This window comes from Pararge aegeria, chromosome 9 (assembly GCF_905163445.1).
Source record: "Pararge aegeria chromosome 9, ilParAegt1.1, whole genome shotgun sequence".
In the NCBI taxonomy this organism is placed as follows: domain Eukaryota; kingdom Metazoa; phylum Arthropoda; class Insecta; order Lepidoptera; family Nymphalidae; genus Pararge; species Pararge aegeria.
The window spans coordinates 12,824,440-12,840,629 of record NC_053188.1 but is presented as its reverse complement, the minus strand read 5'-3'; the positions used below and the strand labels follow the sequence as shown (position 1 = coordinate 12,840,629).

At 35.1% G+C, this 16,190-nt stretch overlaps 2 protein-coding genes across 5 annotated transcripts in view; both read right to left on the bottom strand.

Moving 5' to 3' along the window:
- Positions 1–1,050: 1,050 nt before the first annotated feature.
- LOC120626484 lies at positions 1,051–3,958 on the bottom strand. Its single transcript, XM_039894011.1, has 2 exons — positions 3,917–3,958; positions 1,051–2,067 (listed from the first exon to the last, which is right to left on the bottom strand). Exons 1-2 carry the CDS (start codon positions 3,956–3,958, stop codon positions 1,051–1,053), a joined length of 1,059 nt encoding a protein of 352 aa, XP_039749945.1.
- A 3,573-nt stretch (positions 3,959–7,531) lies between these two features.
- Positions 7,532–16,190, bottom strand: part of LOC120626192 (protein draper) — a 44,817-nt gene continuing 36,158 nt past the window's right edge. For 2 of the 4 annotated variants that reach the window (XM_039893573.1, XM_039893571.1), the window contains exons 15-19: positions 14,979–15,146; positions 13,714–13,875; positions 13,026–13,199; positions 11,505–11,633; positions 7,532–10,742 (exon numbers count right to left, since the gene is read on the bottom strand). In XM_039893573.1, coding sequence (XP_039749507.1) covers positions 10,489–10,742; positions 11,505–11,633; positions 13,026–13,199; positions 13,714–13,875; positions 14,979–15,146 — 887 coding nt within the window. In that variant the 3' untranslated portion in view covers positions 7,532–10,488. The remainder of the gene's footprint in view (positions 10,743–11,504; positions 11,634–13,025; positions 13,200–13,713; positions 13,876–14,978; positions 15,147–16,190) is intronic. The other 2 variants (XM_039893572.1, XM_039893574.1) reach the window with 2 other exon arrangements.

Below are 16,190 nucleotides of genomic sequence, written 5' to 3'. Positions count from 1 at the left end.
ACAATATTTTGTACAACGTAAGTTGTTGAAATTCTCAATAATTAACTACTTTAGTCGATAATGACATTAAATTTTTTAACTCGGCATACTTCAATTCATCTACGATTGCTACATTCATACCATACCCTGTGCATCCACCAGCGCCATTGTGGAGGATTTTTGAACTGTTATTTAGCGCATCAACTGGACACTTTTTCAACTTTTCTCCCATATAAGATGACTCTCCTTACCTCTACCCTCCATAAGTAATACGAAACAAACACAAACTATAAGTAGACAAGAACTAAACGTTGCGTCGAGCAATTATTTTGAGGGTGGTGTTGCAACTATATAATAAACTAACAAAAATAATTTTTTCAGAAAAACTTAAAAAATAATTATATCTTCGTATATATATTATTGAATTAAAAACACACAGAATTCTCATGCAGCCATTATTGTATGCAGTGCATTATGTCCAAAACAGTAAACGCCTCGCGCACGTTTCACTTTACACCCGCGGAATGTTTACCTACACTCACAAACTTTTCCCATTTCCACATTTTATGATGAACACTGAACGCTCTGTTAGAGGTAAAATAATTACTGACATCTGCTTTATGGTATGAAATGAATAACCGTTTGTTCGACGAACCATAGAACGGTTTGTCGAACAAACTGAACAAGGACAAGGTCGAGTGGTTTTTGATGCTTCAATAGCAGTGTACACGGTTTCTGTATGTTCTTAATTCTGTGTGTGTGTAACTTTGCATGACATTTAGATGCCTAGTTAGATGTTAGTTTAGACTAACTTAAAATTTATCAAATGTGTGCATCTAACTTATGCATTTCACTAGGTGGAGGTTTTTCAGGGTTTATTACTTAAAACCCGATGAGATTGAACTTGTCTATCCATACTTACTTGGATATATACTTACTTGGAACTGGAATATATACCTTGTATTCCAGTTCCAAGTAAGTATATATTATGTTAAAAATAAAAGGCATTAATGTGACCAAATAGTAATGCTATTTATTTATAGATAATTTTTAATGTTTACCACGATCGGCTTAGTGCACATTAAAGAAATAATTTAATACCTTGTCAGAATGTTGACTATCTGTTATTAATTTTTTAGCGTTTTCTACATCATCAGGACTAGCAGATATTGAATTAAAAAACGAACCTAATGATTCCAAACCTAAGCTAAATATAGATTTTTCTTGAGATTGGTTATGTTCTTTTTGCGTATTACCATCTCTTTTATGATTTACCTCGTCTTTAATATTGTTCTTCTTTAACTTCTCCACATCTATGCTGTCTTTAGACTTTTTGGATAGCTCTTGTTTTTCTGTTGAAGAATTTAGTTTCCCATTATTATCTGTTTTCTTTTGAAAAACTACTTTCTTAAGTTCTTCTAATTTATGAGTATCTAGTATTTTTTGGCTATCAATTTTTGAATGCATCCCGTCTGTCACTTTATCTAAAATCCGACTTATCTCCTTAACTTCGGTTTCGTTCTTACTGTTTCGACGTAAGTCGTTTAAAAGTTGTATCTCTTCCCAAATAGATTCAACAGGTGTTTTACTATCCAAGTGTAATTTTTTTATTTCATTTTTGACGTTTTCTGATATGTTTTCCGATTCCTGCTGTAGTATTTTCCTTATTTCGGATAATCGATCAGCCTCATCCGTAGTCGGAACTTTTTTCATGTCCATTTGATTACCTAAAATGTTGGTACCTATGTCAATTATTGTTTTATTAACCGTTTTGACTGATTCGTGAGAAATGCGCCTCGTAGAGTGTTTATGATGAATAACTGAGTGTTTCCGAATTTGAGAGACAGCTCTGTTATGACCGTCTCGGAAATTGGTTTGCACATTTGGTTTTTCTATACCCTTACATCTTTGGTTATATAATGTCCGTTTATCAAGAAGTCCATTTTGGACCAGCACTTGTTCAACGGCTGATATGGTACAGTATATGGTATCCTTTACGTCAGTGACAACATCACCTATTAACTTTCCAAAACCATTGTTTATGTTTGATATGGCGCTACGAAAGTCGTCAAGAAAAGATCCATGAGCCTGCAACGGAAATAGCATAATTTAAAAACGTTTTTAACTCCTGATCACACAGATCTTTAAAACATCAATCTAGATCGGTGGATTAACGTCCTCATAGAAAAATAAGTTATAGATAAGATCCAATAACCATCTTCTAACTCTCTCATCCAAGCGACTTTATAGGACAATCAAATACTTAGACAAAATTTATTTATTACAAGTATGCCTACGTGCTTTTAATAAAAAAGCACTTTGCAACATCACTGGTAGGTGTTATTGCATACACCGGTTGTCATGTGATAATTATAGGTGGGACAGAAAGAAAATTTGATGATTATTGCATAGACAACTACAATGGAATGCCAACTCAATCTATTGTGAAAGGATAAAAAAATTCAACCAGAAACTCACATGCTAAATAACAGCTTTTAAAACTGGAAGTTTTTTCTTTATTCCACTATAAGTCACCCTTTAACTGCAATCTCACCAGCAGGGCTAGCACAGGCAGGAGACAAAAAATATATCCCCCGATACGCCCTGACAGAGGATATAATTAACGTGTACACCTGCTAAATCTCCGAAAAATTTAATAGGAGAAGTTTACTGCGTTTATTATTACACATATGTTATTTGTATATTATTTCTGTCCCTCACTTGTACCCCAATGCTCTGAGAGTTGATTAAGCTGACGGCCGAGTGGCGCAGTGGGCAGCGACCCTGCTTTCTGAGTCCAAGGTCGTGGGTTCGATTCCCACAACTGGAAAATGTTTGTGTGATGAACATGAATGTTTTTCAGTGTCTGGGTGTTTATCTGTATATTATAAGTATTTATGTATATTATATTCATACAAAATATTCATCAGCTACCTTAGTACCCATAACCCAAGCTACGCTTACTTTGGGGCTAGATGGCGATGTGTGTATTGTCGTAGTATATTTATTTATTTAAAGCTGTGGGAGAAGATAAATCTTTATCCTTTCCCAGGAGATATAATTGTCTCCTGCCCATGTTAGCCGTCCTGGTTGGTAGTAACGATGCAGCCTTCAGATGTTAGCGGGCAAACCTGTTAGGTAGTATGGTAGTCATACCCCTCGGCTATAATTGGCTACGCCACATCGCATCGTAACATAAAAACGCCTAGCGGCACGTTTTAATCGGTAGTAAAACGAAAAGGATCAAACCTACGTTCAAGCAGTTTTAAGACTTAGGCCTTATTTTAAAATGTCGCATAACATCCCAATAGCGGTCGCTAATTTTGGGCCTCGTAAGAAGGCGATGGAGAGAACTATGCTTGGAGTATCTCCATATGATCAAATTATGAGATCCGTAGGAGAACCAGAGTAACCGACATTGTTTAAAGAGCCGCGAATTTAAAGTGGCAGTGGGAGGGGTGCATAGCGCGCAAAACCGATGGACGTGTGGGTCCTAAGGTGTTGGAACGTCGATCTCGAACCGGTAAACGCAGCGTTCTATCTATCTATCTTGTGTAATGAGGCCCGCTTCAGCGGATGCACTTCGACCCTCCAGGATCTTTTGTGCTCAAACGCAGCGTTAGTAGACCCCTCACAAAATTGACGGATGACCCAAGCGGCCCAAGACCGTGGTATTCGGAACTCCCTACAAAAGACCTATGTCCAGCAATGGACGTCCAATGGCCAACATGATGATTTTAACGCTCTGACATTTAAAAGCTTTGAAATACTTAGACATTTAGTTGTAAAGCGCGGAGTTTCTGAAAACTACTTTAATATGGGTGAACCTTTTCATTTAATTACGTCGTGATGATGATGAATAATATCAATTTGTCTTTTAGGAATTTCGCAATCATTGGACAATTAAATCTAAACAATTTAAAGTGTATGTACTTACTTCCAGAAACAGAAGAATGAAAAAAAATGAAACTCCTTTCATTGTTGAACTTAAGTATAAATTAAGCACATTTTAACATGGCACAACCTATATGTAGGAATAAGTGTATACCTACTATAATGTCTGCAATACTTAAACAGTTATAACTATTAAAACAAAAGTGACGTCTATTTGCTCAAGGCAGCCACGAGTGGCCAGTTGCTTGACACTTGTATTAATATTTGTATCACATTACTATTACAGAGTTACGCTATAAGGTAACCGGTTAATGAAGAAAAATTAGCATACTAATTTAAAATTGTATATAACAAATGAAACACCCATATAATTAATATTAAAGATTTTATTTAATTAAATATACCCTACACTCTCTTATATCACATATGTTTGATTGATTTTAACAATGTGCCATAAAAATAATATAACATTCCAATTCACAAAATGTAAAGCTTAACTAAAATATCCATGATTTATATACATAGTAAATGTTAAACTAAGAACCAGGCAATAATACGACTTTGAATTATTTAAATTAATTAGTGGTTACATTAAAAAACAACTGTCCAATCCAATATTTATGTTACAGTATGGCAAAGTTCTCACTAAATTAAAATAATATATTAATATTTTATTTCATTATATCACTATTTATAAATAAAACAAATTAGGCAGTAAAAATGTTGACACAATCAGTTTCCTAAGTCATTTTATAGCACACAAATATCAACTTCTTCGTTCTTCACTTGATATGTAACCTATTCCCGAATAATAAAATAATAGTAAAAAATAGTTTGTCCCATTAAAAGTTATTACATGAAGCTTTTACAATTTTTTTACCAATTACTGCTTTGATTATAATACTAAGAAACTAAGAAGCTTCTGGTATTTATTGTCATATTATGTTGTTTTACATGCATGTTTTTTTTTTAAAGAAACAGCACGCACTTTCAACATGCTTAGCTTTATAATAGCATACTCAAATACAACATAAGCTGTAGCCAAGCCAGAAAAGGAGGAAGGAGAGTTGATTGGGCTATCAAGTCGACATGCCCATAAATTAATTTGTTTTTATTCTGACACAGAAGAAAAATCCGGAGAACCGTCGATAGATCTAACGATAATGGATACATACACCATCTGGACAATAGAGTCAAGAAACTGGTAATAGTTGTGGAGGGATCCCGGACCCAAGGTTGCTCTGACCCAGGGCTGCTTAATTGAGATTTTTTTTTGAATAATTATGTCAACTTAAATTCAGATTTGCGTACCACTAAATTCTGTTACTTAAGACAATTTTTTATCAGTAGTGACGATCGTAAAAAAACTTTTGTTTACATAAATCACGCCTTTAAACAATCTTTGAGCTGCCAGTATGAAACTAATCACAGATGTAGAAATCGATATTACGTGTTGGCACGTTTTGAGCAAATCTTTTCATATTTTATTATATTATTCAATAGTGTCAACTAGAAACTACAACAATAATATATTTTTTTCGCATTGTTTCCAATGGGTTTACATCAAATATATGAGCACTTCGTAATATGTAGATATTTTCTTACCTTTTTTTACGTTATACATACAAAATAGATACAAAAAAAAATCATGTTTAAGGTGCAGGCGTGTTAGCCGAACGAAGTGCTATCTGCAATGCCAAGGTTATTTTTTAAAATTTTACTTATATGAAAATGTCTTTCTTTGGACTCGTCATGTAAGATAAACTTTTCCATTTGTAAACAACAAACATTACAATTATCCATTAAATTTTAGATAAAATATAAGAGCCTATCCTATCCTATCCTAGCTTAGCTATTATTATATTAATTTTATAAGATATTATATCTTTCCCATTTCATGTTAAATGGCAATTGACTTCACAAAGGAAAGTATAAGCTATTTCAGTATACTACATCATCATTTCGTCACATAAAGTACCCGAGTAGGGTGCGTCTCGACCTAGCGAAGCGAGTGAGTCAATGGACAAAACCGCTTAATGTTAGATGCCATACTTCGCTAACCTGGTCATGACATTTACGTACAACAGACGGTTAAGGCCGACAAATTACGGAAGAAGCTCAGCAAGGACTGTTCGTGGCATCTCCGCATCAGAGGAAGCGTAACCCTTATATTTTGTTAACTTAACACATTGTTCGTATTCGCAAGCAATCAAGCTCAATAAATCAAGAACTGTAAACTGCTTTTTGAACTTTCACAGAATTACAAATCTTATTTCAAGGACGTCAAATTATGTTATAATTATCAAACCATTACCGGCCCACAACAGAGCACGGCAGGGTGATTACGTATCTCACGGCGGCGTAAACCTCGCGATCAATGCTGTCAAACGTTAGTTTTGTTATTTTTATTGTATGCAAAAGTGACGTTTGACAGCAGTGATAGCGTGATTTACGACTGTAGCAAACCTGTTGAAAGATACGTAAACACACTGCGGGTCTTCTCTCAGAATGAGAGAGGTTAAGGCCGCAGTCAACAACGCCAAGTGCGGATAAACTAGCGTTTCAGAGCTTTATTTAAACTCTTAGGCATGCAGGTTTCCTCACGACCTTTGCCTACACCGTTAAAGCAAGTAATTGTAATTGTTTAAATTAGAAACGCACATAATTCTGTTAGAAGCCGCTTAAAGTATGTAATTTAACATTTTTGACATACTTTATCATTTGGAGATAATACTCTTTTAAGCCATGGTAGTAACGCCCCTGGAAGCCTTCCTAACACGTACGAAAATACGGTTTCAAGTAAAATTGACGAAAATCCTTAGCTACACTAGATTTAACAGTGACAAAGTTGCTTGCGAATATGAATAAAATGTGAGCATGATAAAATTAATCTACAAGACAAATTATTTGTACATTTTCCGATAAAATAATTATATTTTCACAATTAAATGGCAATTTGTATATTATTAAATAAGCTGTCACTTAAAATAAAAAATATTCATCTTCATATTAAAATAAGAAATCTATAAAATTTGTAAAAGTTAATAAAATTATACAAAATAATAAATAGCTGATAAAATTAAAATATGTTTTATTTTAAATGATAAAGATATATGCACAGTGGAATGTAACGATGCATAAAAATTGATTTTCCATTAAGATAGTTAAAACGTGTAAAAGTAAAAAATAAAGGCATTCAAACAAGAACTACCTATTAAAATAAGGTTTATTGAGTATAATACTCTTTTGAGTTTAATAAAATATTTTTAATACCATCATTGACAATGTAGTTAATTCATTATATGAGATAACTACTAACCCCGTGTACTAAGGGAGGTAGAAATTACAAAACAGTGAAGCTGCGTATTGATGAATAAGAATGCATATTTTTGGTTTTGTAAAAACATATTTATGAAGTAAGTATTTGATGCATTAAGGTAATACGAGAATTAAAACATATTATGTAGTAAATAATTAAAAATAATTGAATATTATTAGCAAAAACAATCTTTAGGTCAAACGCGAATTAATTAGGTTTTAATTTAATATATATTTTTTTATCAAAATCATAAGAAACGACATAGCTCCGGCGGCCTCACTAATAATTTATATAATAATAAAAGATATTTTTTTTATAAATTTTTAATAGTGTTTTTTATTTTATTTTGAAGCCTTGTTAAGAATTAAAAAAAAAAATTAAAAAGAATAAATGATAGTTCTTTGTTAAAGATATTCTAAATACGAGTGGTATTGAAACATTATATTGAGCATTTGAGAGTTATTATTATTGCTAACTCTCCTTTAGAACTAGGACAAATCTAAGTTACACGAAAATCATATTTATTTTTGTCGCTCCTAGAACTTTCGAGAGGTACAAAATAATCAAGTCAGAAGTCGAATATTCGGATGCATATTTATTTAATCATAATATTAGTCTATGATATTAAGGAAGCAGATTCATATTGTTTTTATTTATAATCTCGTTATATCCGGTTCTTCATCCGGGATTTCAAAAATATATTTATAAGTAAAACATGCATCTGAATGATACGTGATTCTAGTAGTCGTTGTCATACGACGTAATAGATTATATTTGCATTCGCGGGATTTCTGACACAACATAAGTTATTAAAAAAAATATATTAGGAAGGCGCTTTCCGGCGAATATTAGTGATTAGAGTAAATAAACGTTTTAGAAGGTCGGAATAGTTATCTCAGTATTTCTTGTATATTTCTACTGAGAGCACCTTTTTGTTTCCCTACTAGTTAGCCTTTGACTACAAGCTCACCGGATAGCGGGCTAACCTGTCAGGGGCATGGTAGTTATAAGCTAAACCCGCAAACGTTATCTACGCGACATCGTACCGGAACGCTAATTCATTAAATCCACTAAATCGCGGCAAGTGTTTGTCGGTAGGGTGGTAACTAGCCAGAGCCTAAGAGACTCCCATCAGACCGGACTAGAGAAAATTCGCACCTGCTGGGTATCGAACCCGGGATCTCGCACTTATAAGACGACAGCGCTCACCACTGCGCCAGAGAGGTCATCAAATGTCAAAGCAAAAAAAAACGCTACCAACTATTCCAACGTTTATCACGATTATTAGAAAGGTCCTAGGTAAATAAGCTTCCGAATATCCTCTCTAGTAATTATGTCTACATTCAAAACATAACAAAGCACGCTTAGACCAGAATAGATGCGAATGCCACTTTAACTAACGAGTGGTGCTTAAAATCAGATTAGATTTGTCCCTTATTATAGACTACAATGTAATACTTTCAGCTTTTTAATATTTATATTACTAATAATAATTAAATTCTCATTTTCTATAATATTTTCATTAAAAAGAGTAAGGTACCATCGAGATAAGAAAATGCGATAAGATATTAATTAATATAGTAGTAAAAATTTTGATCCGCTAGATATAAAGATTGCTTGCTCTTTATTTAATTTCATAATTGTATTTATGTAAGAATATAAAACTTTTGTTTAACTACATGACAACCTTCAAGATATAAACTTTTAAATGATATGACGTTTTTTATACCCGACATTAATTAAAAGAAATAAATGACTCACGATTTTATTTACTAGGGAAGCTCACGTCGTACTGGTTGAAACCTACGCCGTGCATTATGGTGTATGTATTATTTATGTTAATCTACTATGTGAAGCAAGCAAGAGCGAATCGAAGAGCAAATCTATAATTGTACATAGCTTATCCACAATTAATTATCTACCGAGATAGAAAAAGCATAGAAAGAAAGAGGCCTGTAAGCCTGTCATTTCCCAACATGCGAGTCTTTTATAACCTTTGTAAAAATAAGAATAATGAAAGAAACTTTTTAAGGGGTTCGATGAGATTCAAAGAAATAATAATAAGAATCAGCCACAGTTTCCGATTTCGTTTCTAACGAACAATTATTTGGTCACAGCTCATAAGCGGATGTTTGAAAGTATATTACTTATTGGTATAAGGTATATAAGATTTATAATGGGGTCGACCTTTAACATAATATACGTTTTCTATATCATCAATAATGTTATCACGACATAATTATCGCGACTATAAGTAAATCTAATAAACATTTTATACATTAAAATAAACACAACAAGAGATCCTTAACAAATATTTCCCACATAATATACAATGACATCAAATTCCGCTCAAAAGGAGCCAAAAGGGGTATACCAAAATATATTTTTTTAAATTTAGAAAATAAACGATAAACATTGAACTCTTCTACTTATAAATTAGCCAATATTATACAGACACATAAATTGAACAACTATCCTAATTTACTTAGGCTACCTAAAGACAACAATATGCTTATATCAAAATTGGATTCAGAATTTATCAGAAATGGTATAAACTATTTCATCTCTCGAAAGAAAGGGGGTACTGGTACATTACCTATAAAAAAAAAAGAAACGATTGAGAAGGATAAAGGATATTAATATCAAGTAAAATATATTACAGTTTTGATATAAAATTGACAACCCTAACCAATTGTAATAACAACCTCACTTTTACACGTGCTTGAATTTGTTTTAACTTTATCTAGGAGCTTTTCCTTTTTCAGTTGTCCTAGTAACCAGTGACCTCATATTTAGACCTAAAGATGTAAACCCAACTGTACACTTACTATAAGATTTATACGGCTCTGATTATAAGGTCTGGTTTCGACGGTCGTTACTCGTTAACGTCAGAATCAAATTGTATGATGGCAATTTGTTGTACAGCTCCACACTTCTACAGGAAGCGCGCAACAAAATAAAAAACAAGATTACTGATTGCAACTCTAAAACGATCACTATTAGATCCATTTTGCTTTGACGTTACAGTATTTCGAAATCGACACCAAGATATCGAGCGTGCGCAACTTTAAAAAAGCGTACAAATGCCAAGGCTACCGCGGTCGCCGCCGGTCAAGGTCACCGTGTATTTTATTAATGAAAATTTTGTAAAACATTGTTTCTAGGAATAAATTGCAAATGTTTTAGGTTGTTAATTATCATAATTACTGTAATACTTCATCGGTAAAGTAGGTACCCTCTTTCCAACTAACCGTCTAGAATTTGACATAATTTCAAACGAGACTTACTCGGTACTGTCACGGGTTTGTGACGTCATCGTCCGGTGGTACCTCTCTTTTTGGCGGTGTCGGTGGGTTCGTGGGCACCTCCTCCCTAGGAGGGGGGATGGGTGCGACGTGTAGTTTAGGGAGGGGGGGAATGGGTGGTGTCGGCGTGTTTTCACGCGACACGTTCGCTTGTGGATTCGGTGTGACACCGTTATTCATTCGCTGGTAATGCTGTTTCCAAGTGTTCGCCGGCGGAGTGTAATTGAGATGGTCGTATTCCATTTCTGGAGAAATTATTACGTCATTAATACCAATCATCATAATTAATTTAAGACTATCATTCTCCTATTGCTTGGCATACTATTGGAGACAGGTATTACGAGCGTGGAACCTCCATGCTACTCCAATACGGGTTAAAACAATCTTAGGGCTTTAGCTTCAAACAATGATATTACACTAGATGTGCTATGAGTTGTCACAAAGTATCTATGAAATACTATACTAGTTGTTCGCCTTTTTCTCTGCGTTTATCACGATTTTTTACAAATCCTGTGAGTACTGTTTGTTTCCTGATAAGTAGCTTAAGTTGGTCTCCGCTGTTTTAACTAACTCCATGCCCAAAATTGAAAGTGGGACAAACAAACAAACACACTTTCGAATTTATAACATTAATAACTTTGGGAGCCTATTATCGTTAGTTAATTCTCGACTGTGTGCTTAATGTACGAAAAGCAATAGAAGTAGTGGAATATATTTATTTAAGTAAGAGCATACATAATATTATAAGTTATACTCAATATTTTAAAAAAAACTGGACACTTTTCTTGCTTAATTTTGTATGGGACTTCACTAATACACTATAGAATCAAAGGCTTTTATTAACCACGTTAACATTTCTGAGCTACAAAGTCCTAGAACACCAGTTTCCTAACTCCTGGCCAGTTTCCTAAATTATACGAAAAATACGGTTGGCATCCCCTAGTCATAAATGCCAGAGCTCCATATTCAGCATTATCAGATAACGCAGAAATTATTGCCATACTCACCATATCCTTCTTTGTGTTTGATCTCATCATAAACATGGTCTAACTTATTATCATCGTCGATGCATTGGTACAGCTTTGGATTCGTCATATCCGCATCCTTATTCTTGAGGGAGGACAGGGGGTCATATGCTAAAAATAAGAATTGAATTAATCCTATCTTGTTATCTTGAAAACTTTTAGTTTGCTTTGTATTAAGCGTAATTTCACTTTGCATTACGTACTGCCAACGTCGCGTAAATTCTCATGGAAACTTACGAATATAAATTATTTATCCGGCCGATTGGCGCAGTTTGCAGCGACCCTGCTTTCTGAGTCCAAGGCCGTGGGTTCGATTCCCACTACTGGAAAATGTTTGAGTGATGAGCATTGTTGTTTGTCAGTGTCTGGGTGTTTATATGTATATTCTAAGTATTTATGTATATTATTTATAAAAAATATTCATCAGTCATCTTAGTACCCATAACACAAGCTACGCTTAAATTGGGGCTAGATGGCGATGTGTGTATTGTCGTAGTAAGTATATTTAAGTATATTATTTATTATCCACTACAAGTTAGCCTTTGACTGCGTTCTCACCTAGTGGTAAGTGATGATGCAGTCTATGATGGTAGCGGGCTAACCTGTTCGGGATACCTACTCGATGGTAGTCATACGTCTAATAGGTTTCTACGCGACATTGCACAGGAACACTAAATCGCTTAGCGGCGCGTCTTTGTGGTAAAGTGGTAACAGCCACGGCCGAAGCCTCCCACCAGACAATACAAGAGAAAATTCTGAAATAATAAATTCCAAAATTGCCTCTAATGGGAATCGAACCCGGGACCTCCTACTTAAATAAAGCGCTCGCCGTTGCGCCAGGAAGGTCGTCAACGCAACACAAACAATGCAACGTTATGTAGAAATTTCAAATTCATACACTTAACAAGCTTTCCGTATAGCAATAAGTTAGGATTCAGGAGCTAAACCTGTTTATATTAAAGTTAAAAGTGAATGACTGACTGATCTATCGCACAGCTCAAAACACTGGACAGATCGGACGGAAAGCAAGAAATTTTGAAAATTCATTCCCTAAGGGGCTAGAAGTAGGCGTTGCGGAATTCCATGATATACTGAAAATTTGCTTAATTTGCTATACTCCGGGGAAAGCAGAAGAATCTGTATGGTTTTATTTATAAATACTTAAATCTTTAAACTCCACACCAAACAGATCTTTGACAATGTACTCTCTATTATTCATTGTAAAATCAACATCTCCTCAGGATGCTCCGGTGTCGGAGCGAAACGTGCGTAGGGAATACATTGCCGACGATCAGCTGTTTGGTGTGAAGTATTAAGATTAAAAAATACTAAATTACACCGTACATTCCCCTGCTTCTAGCGGAGCTAATTATGCTTCATTTTCATAGTATACCGTAATGGGGTAATTTACAAAATAACATGAACAAAGTCGTGCGCAAAAGCTACTTCATAATATAGGTGCATACATATAAGAGTAATTTCTTTAACTCTTAATTAACTCACTGTTATTAGAACTTGAAGCGCCCATCCTCAATTTCTCCAAAGTAGTATTGGTTAGTTTGCTTCCAGAGCCAAGGTTGTTGAATATATGCGTTGCGTTGTTCAAGAGCGTCGTGGAATCGTCTCCGCGCGTTGTGCTCGGGAACGAGTATACAGGGTTATCGAAGTGTTGTTGTTCTGTGGAATCAATTAATATTATATAATATTGATATTTATAAAATTTAAAATATATATATTTATTGTAATTTTTGATATTAAGTTACTCTGCTATTGTTTTGCGAACTAAAATAGTCTCAAGACAATTCCATCATCCTCCTTTGTGTTTTCTTCAAACTACCCACCCGTCATTGGCGAAGTAAACTGTGCCGTGCAGGCATGACAAAAAGCCATTAACTCAAAAAAGAAGACATGACGCCCTGCCGCGGCATTGCAATAAAATTTATGGAAATTATTTTTATTTCTTTACTGAATTTAAATTATTAAGTCAAAATTTAATTTTTATTATTGCAATTGATTTAAATATTAAAATATCGATTCCTATAAATCCTTGTTGTTATCATCGTGTATTTTTGCAGCGGCCATCTTGAACCGAGTTTCATCAAGTATAGCTTAGAACACTTCCAACGAATTCACATTTCAAACAAAAAAGAGGAGTATATATACATATATAATAAAAATAAATTATAAGAACCTGGCTGTAAGCTCGGGTCGGCGGTGTAGTGTACGTGCGCGATCTCTCGCTTGAGGTTGCGCACGCGCTTGCGGTAGTACATCAGCACAAGGACGGCGCCGGCCGCGCACGCCGCCACCAGCATCACCATCACGACGGTCAGGCCCGTGTTGGAGCCACCTACTGGAGCGAACGCATTATGTCACATTTTATATACATATATCTTGACTGCAATCACACCTGATGGTAAGTGATGATGCAGCCTAAGGTAGAGCGCGCTTGCCTAGAAGATGCCTATTCACTTTTGATTTGAAGGTATCCCTATTAGAGCTAGTGGGGAAAATAGAAGCTGGAAGAGCATTCTAGGTCTTTGTGGTGCGAATCAGAAATGACGATACAAAACGTTAGTTGCTTTAAAGTTTTAAATTATCGGATTATGAACTGCTACGTGCTCGTACCATCAACTTTATTATATACAGGCAATAAAATGTCCTGGTGAAGATGAGCTTTTATATAACTTTTTTTATGTTTTAAAAATAGAAATAAAACATGATTTTAAAATTAAATCAAATAGATTGTATGTGGAATATTTATAAAACATAAACCAACCAACAATTAAAAATAATAAGAGACAGGTAAGAAAAATAATTGACTATATTCACTGTTCGAGTGCAGCAGAAAAATAGTCAAGAACTTACGAAGCTGACTGCCAACCTTGGCTAGTCGGAAAGGCACCTCAAGAATAATAATATATATTAATTATCTTTATTGTGTCTAATTTACAACGGATTCTTATAATCTAAGGAACGGTAACAACTGTATTAGTCAAAAACTGTGTTACAGCTATTAACGCCCACCTCCGGGTTTGCTTAAATACAAAAAGGCGAAAATTAAAATATTACAACTAAGAAGAAGAACAAGATATTCACTGTTGATCCCAATGAGGTAAACAGATGACATCAAGAGAGTCGCAGAGAGCAAGACTCAAGCGGCCCAGGACCGTGGATTTTGGAACTCTCAACAAAAGACCTATGTCCAGCAGTGGGCGTCCATAGGTTTTATTTTGTAAGGGCAGAGAAAAATCCTATGGATGCCTAGTGCATGCCCGTTTTCATTGGGAACGTTGCCCAACTGCCTACGGACTAACAAACCTTCTCCATATCTCCACTAGGCCTTCCAGGAACTGCTTATGCATTACATCTGGGGAAAGCTGGCTCTTTAGGAATTTTGACTGTCCCACTCGTCTTTCCATCGGTTGGAGTGATGATGATGTTGTATTCACTGACCATTAGCGCGGTCGACGACGATCGCGTCGCTGGCGTTGATGTCGCAGTGGTCGCCGATGTAGCCGCGGTGGCACACGCAGCCGGTGACCGGGTCGCAGGCCCAGTGGCCCTCCGACGAACAGTTGCAAGCCTCCATGCAGTGGTCGCCGAAGTAGCCCACCGGGCAAACTGTATTTCGGGCATATAGGAAATCGTGAAATTAACAATATAAAAAAGGGGTCTATAGTGCTACAGCGGAGTCTCAGGTGCACTCAGACGAGGGCACTTTCTTGCACGTACAAGAGCAATAGTTGAATGCAAATTAATAAGCGATTGCTTGAAGGACAATAAAAGTCATTCAAGCAACAGAGTGGGTGTTAAGGTTTGAATGTTTTGTTTTTAAATTTTTTTAATTCTTGGTTATTCTTATTATTTGAGTTTTTTATTATTATTTTCTGATTCTTAATTTTATATGGCTATTTACATTTATTTGTTAAAAACAACTGTAATATCTTCATGGGGTGTGTTTTTGCAAAATAAATAAATTAAATAAAAACTGGAGATAGTTGCTTTTAAGTTTTAACTTGCCTTGATCTGAACGTGTACGTGCTTGTACCATATTATGATGAGTAACTCCAAGAATTATTCATTCAACTATTGAATTATTTTGGGAAAGTTTACTGTCAGTGTTTTTAGGACGCCCATCTGCTTGACCCGTCAACTATAGCTATAATTTTTTTAAAGAAATGATAACCGTCCTGGCTTAGTGGTTAGCGCTGTGTTTTTAAGTGGAACGTCCCAGGTCCGATACCCGACGGGAAAACTCGAGAATTTATAATTTCTGAATTTTCGGTGGTCTTTTACGATTAGTAACAAAGCCGTATCGCTAAGCGATTAGGAGGTCCCACCCGTGCCCGTGACCATCTTAAACTGCTCAGGTGAGATTGCAGTCAAGAGTTGCTTGTAGTGGAAAATAATAAATAATAAATAAATAATAAATAAATATACTACGACAATACACACATCGCCATCTAGCCTCAAAGTAAGCGTAGCTTGTGTTATGAGTACTGAGATAGCTGATGAATATTTTTTTATGAATATAATACACATAAATACTTATAATATACAGATAAACACCCAGACACTGAAAAACATTCATGTTCATCACACAAACACTCTTCAGTTGTGGGAATCGAACCCACGGCCTTTGACTCAGAAAGCAGGGTCGCTGCC

Coding starts and splice junctions, on each gene's coding strand:
- LOC120626484 (XM_039894011.1), bottom strand. CDS start 3,958: ATGAAAGGAGTTTCATTTTTTTTCATTCTTCTGTTTCTGGAA. Junction 2,068..3,916: donor TCATTCTTCTGTTTCTGGAA/GTAAGTACATAC, acceptor TTTCCGTTGCAG/GCTCATGGATCTTTTCTTGA.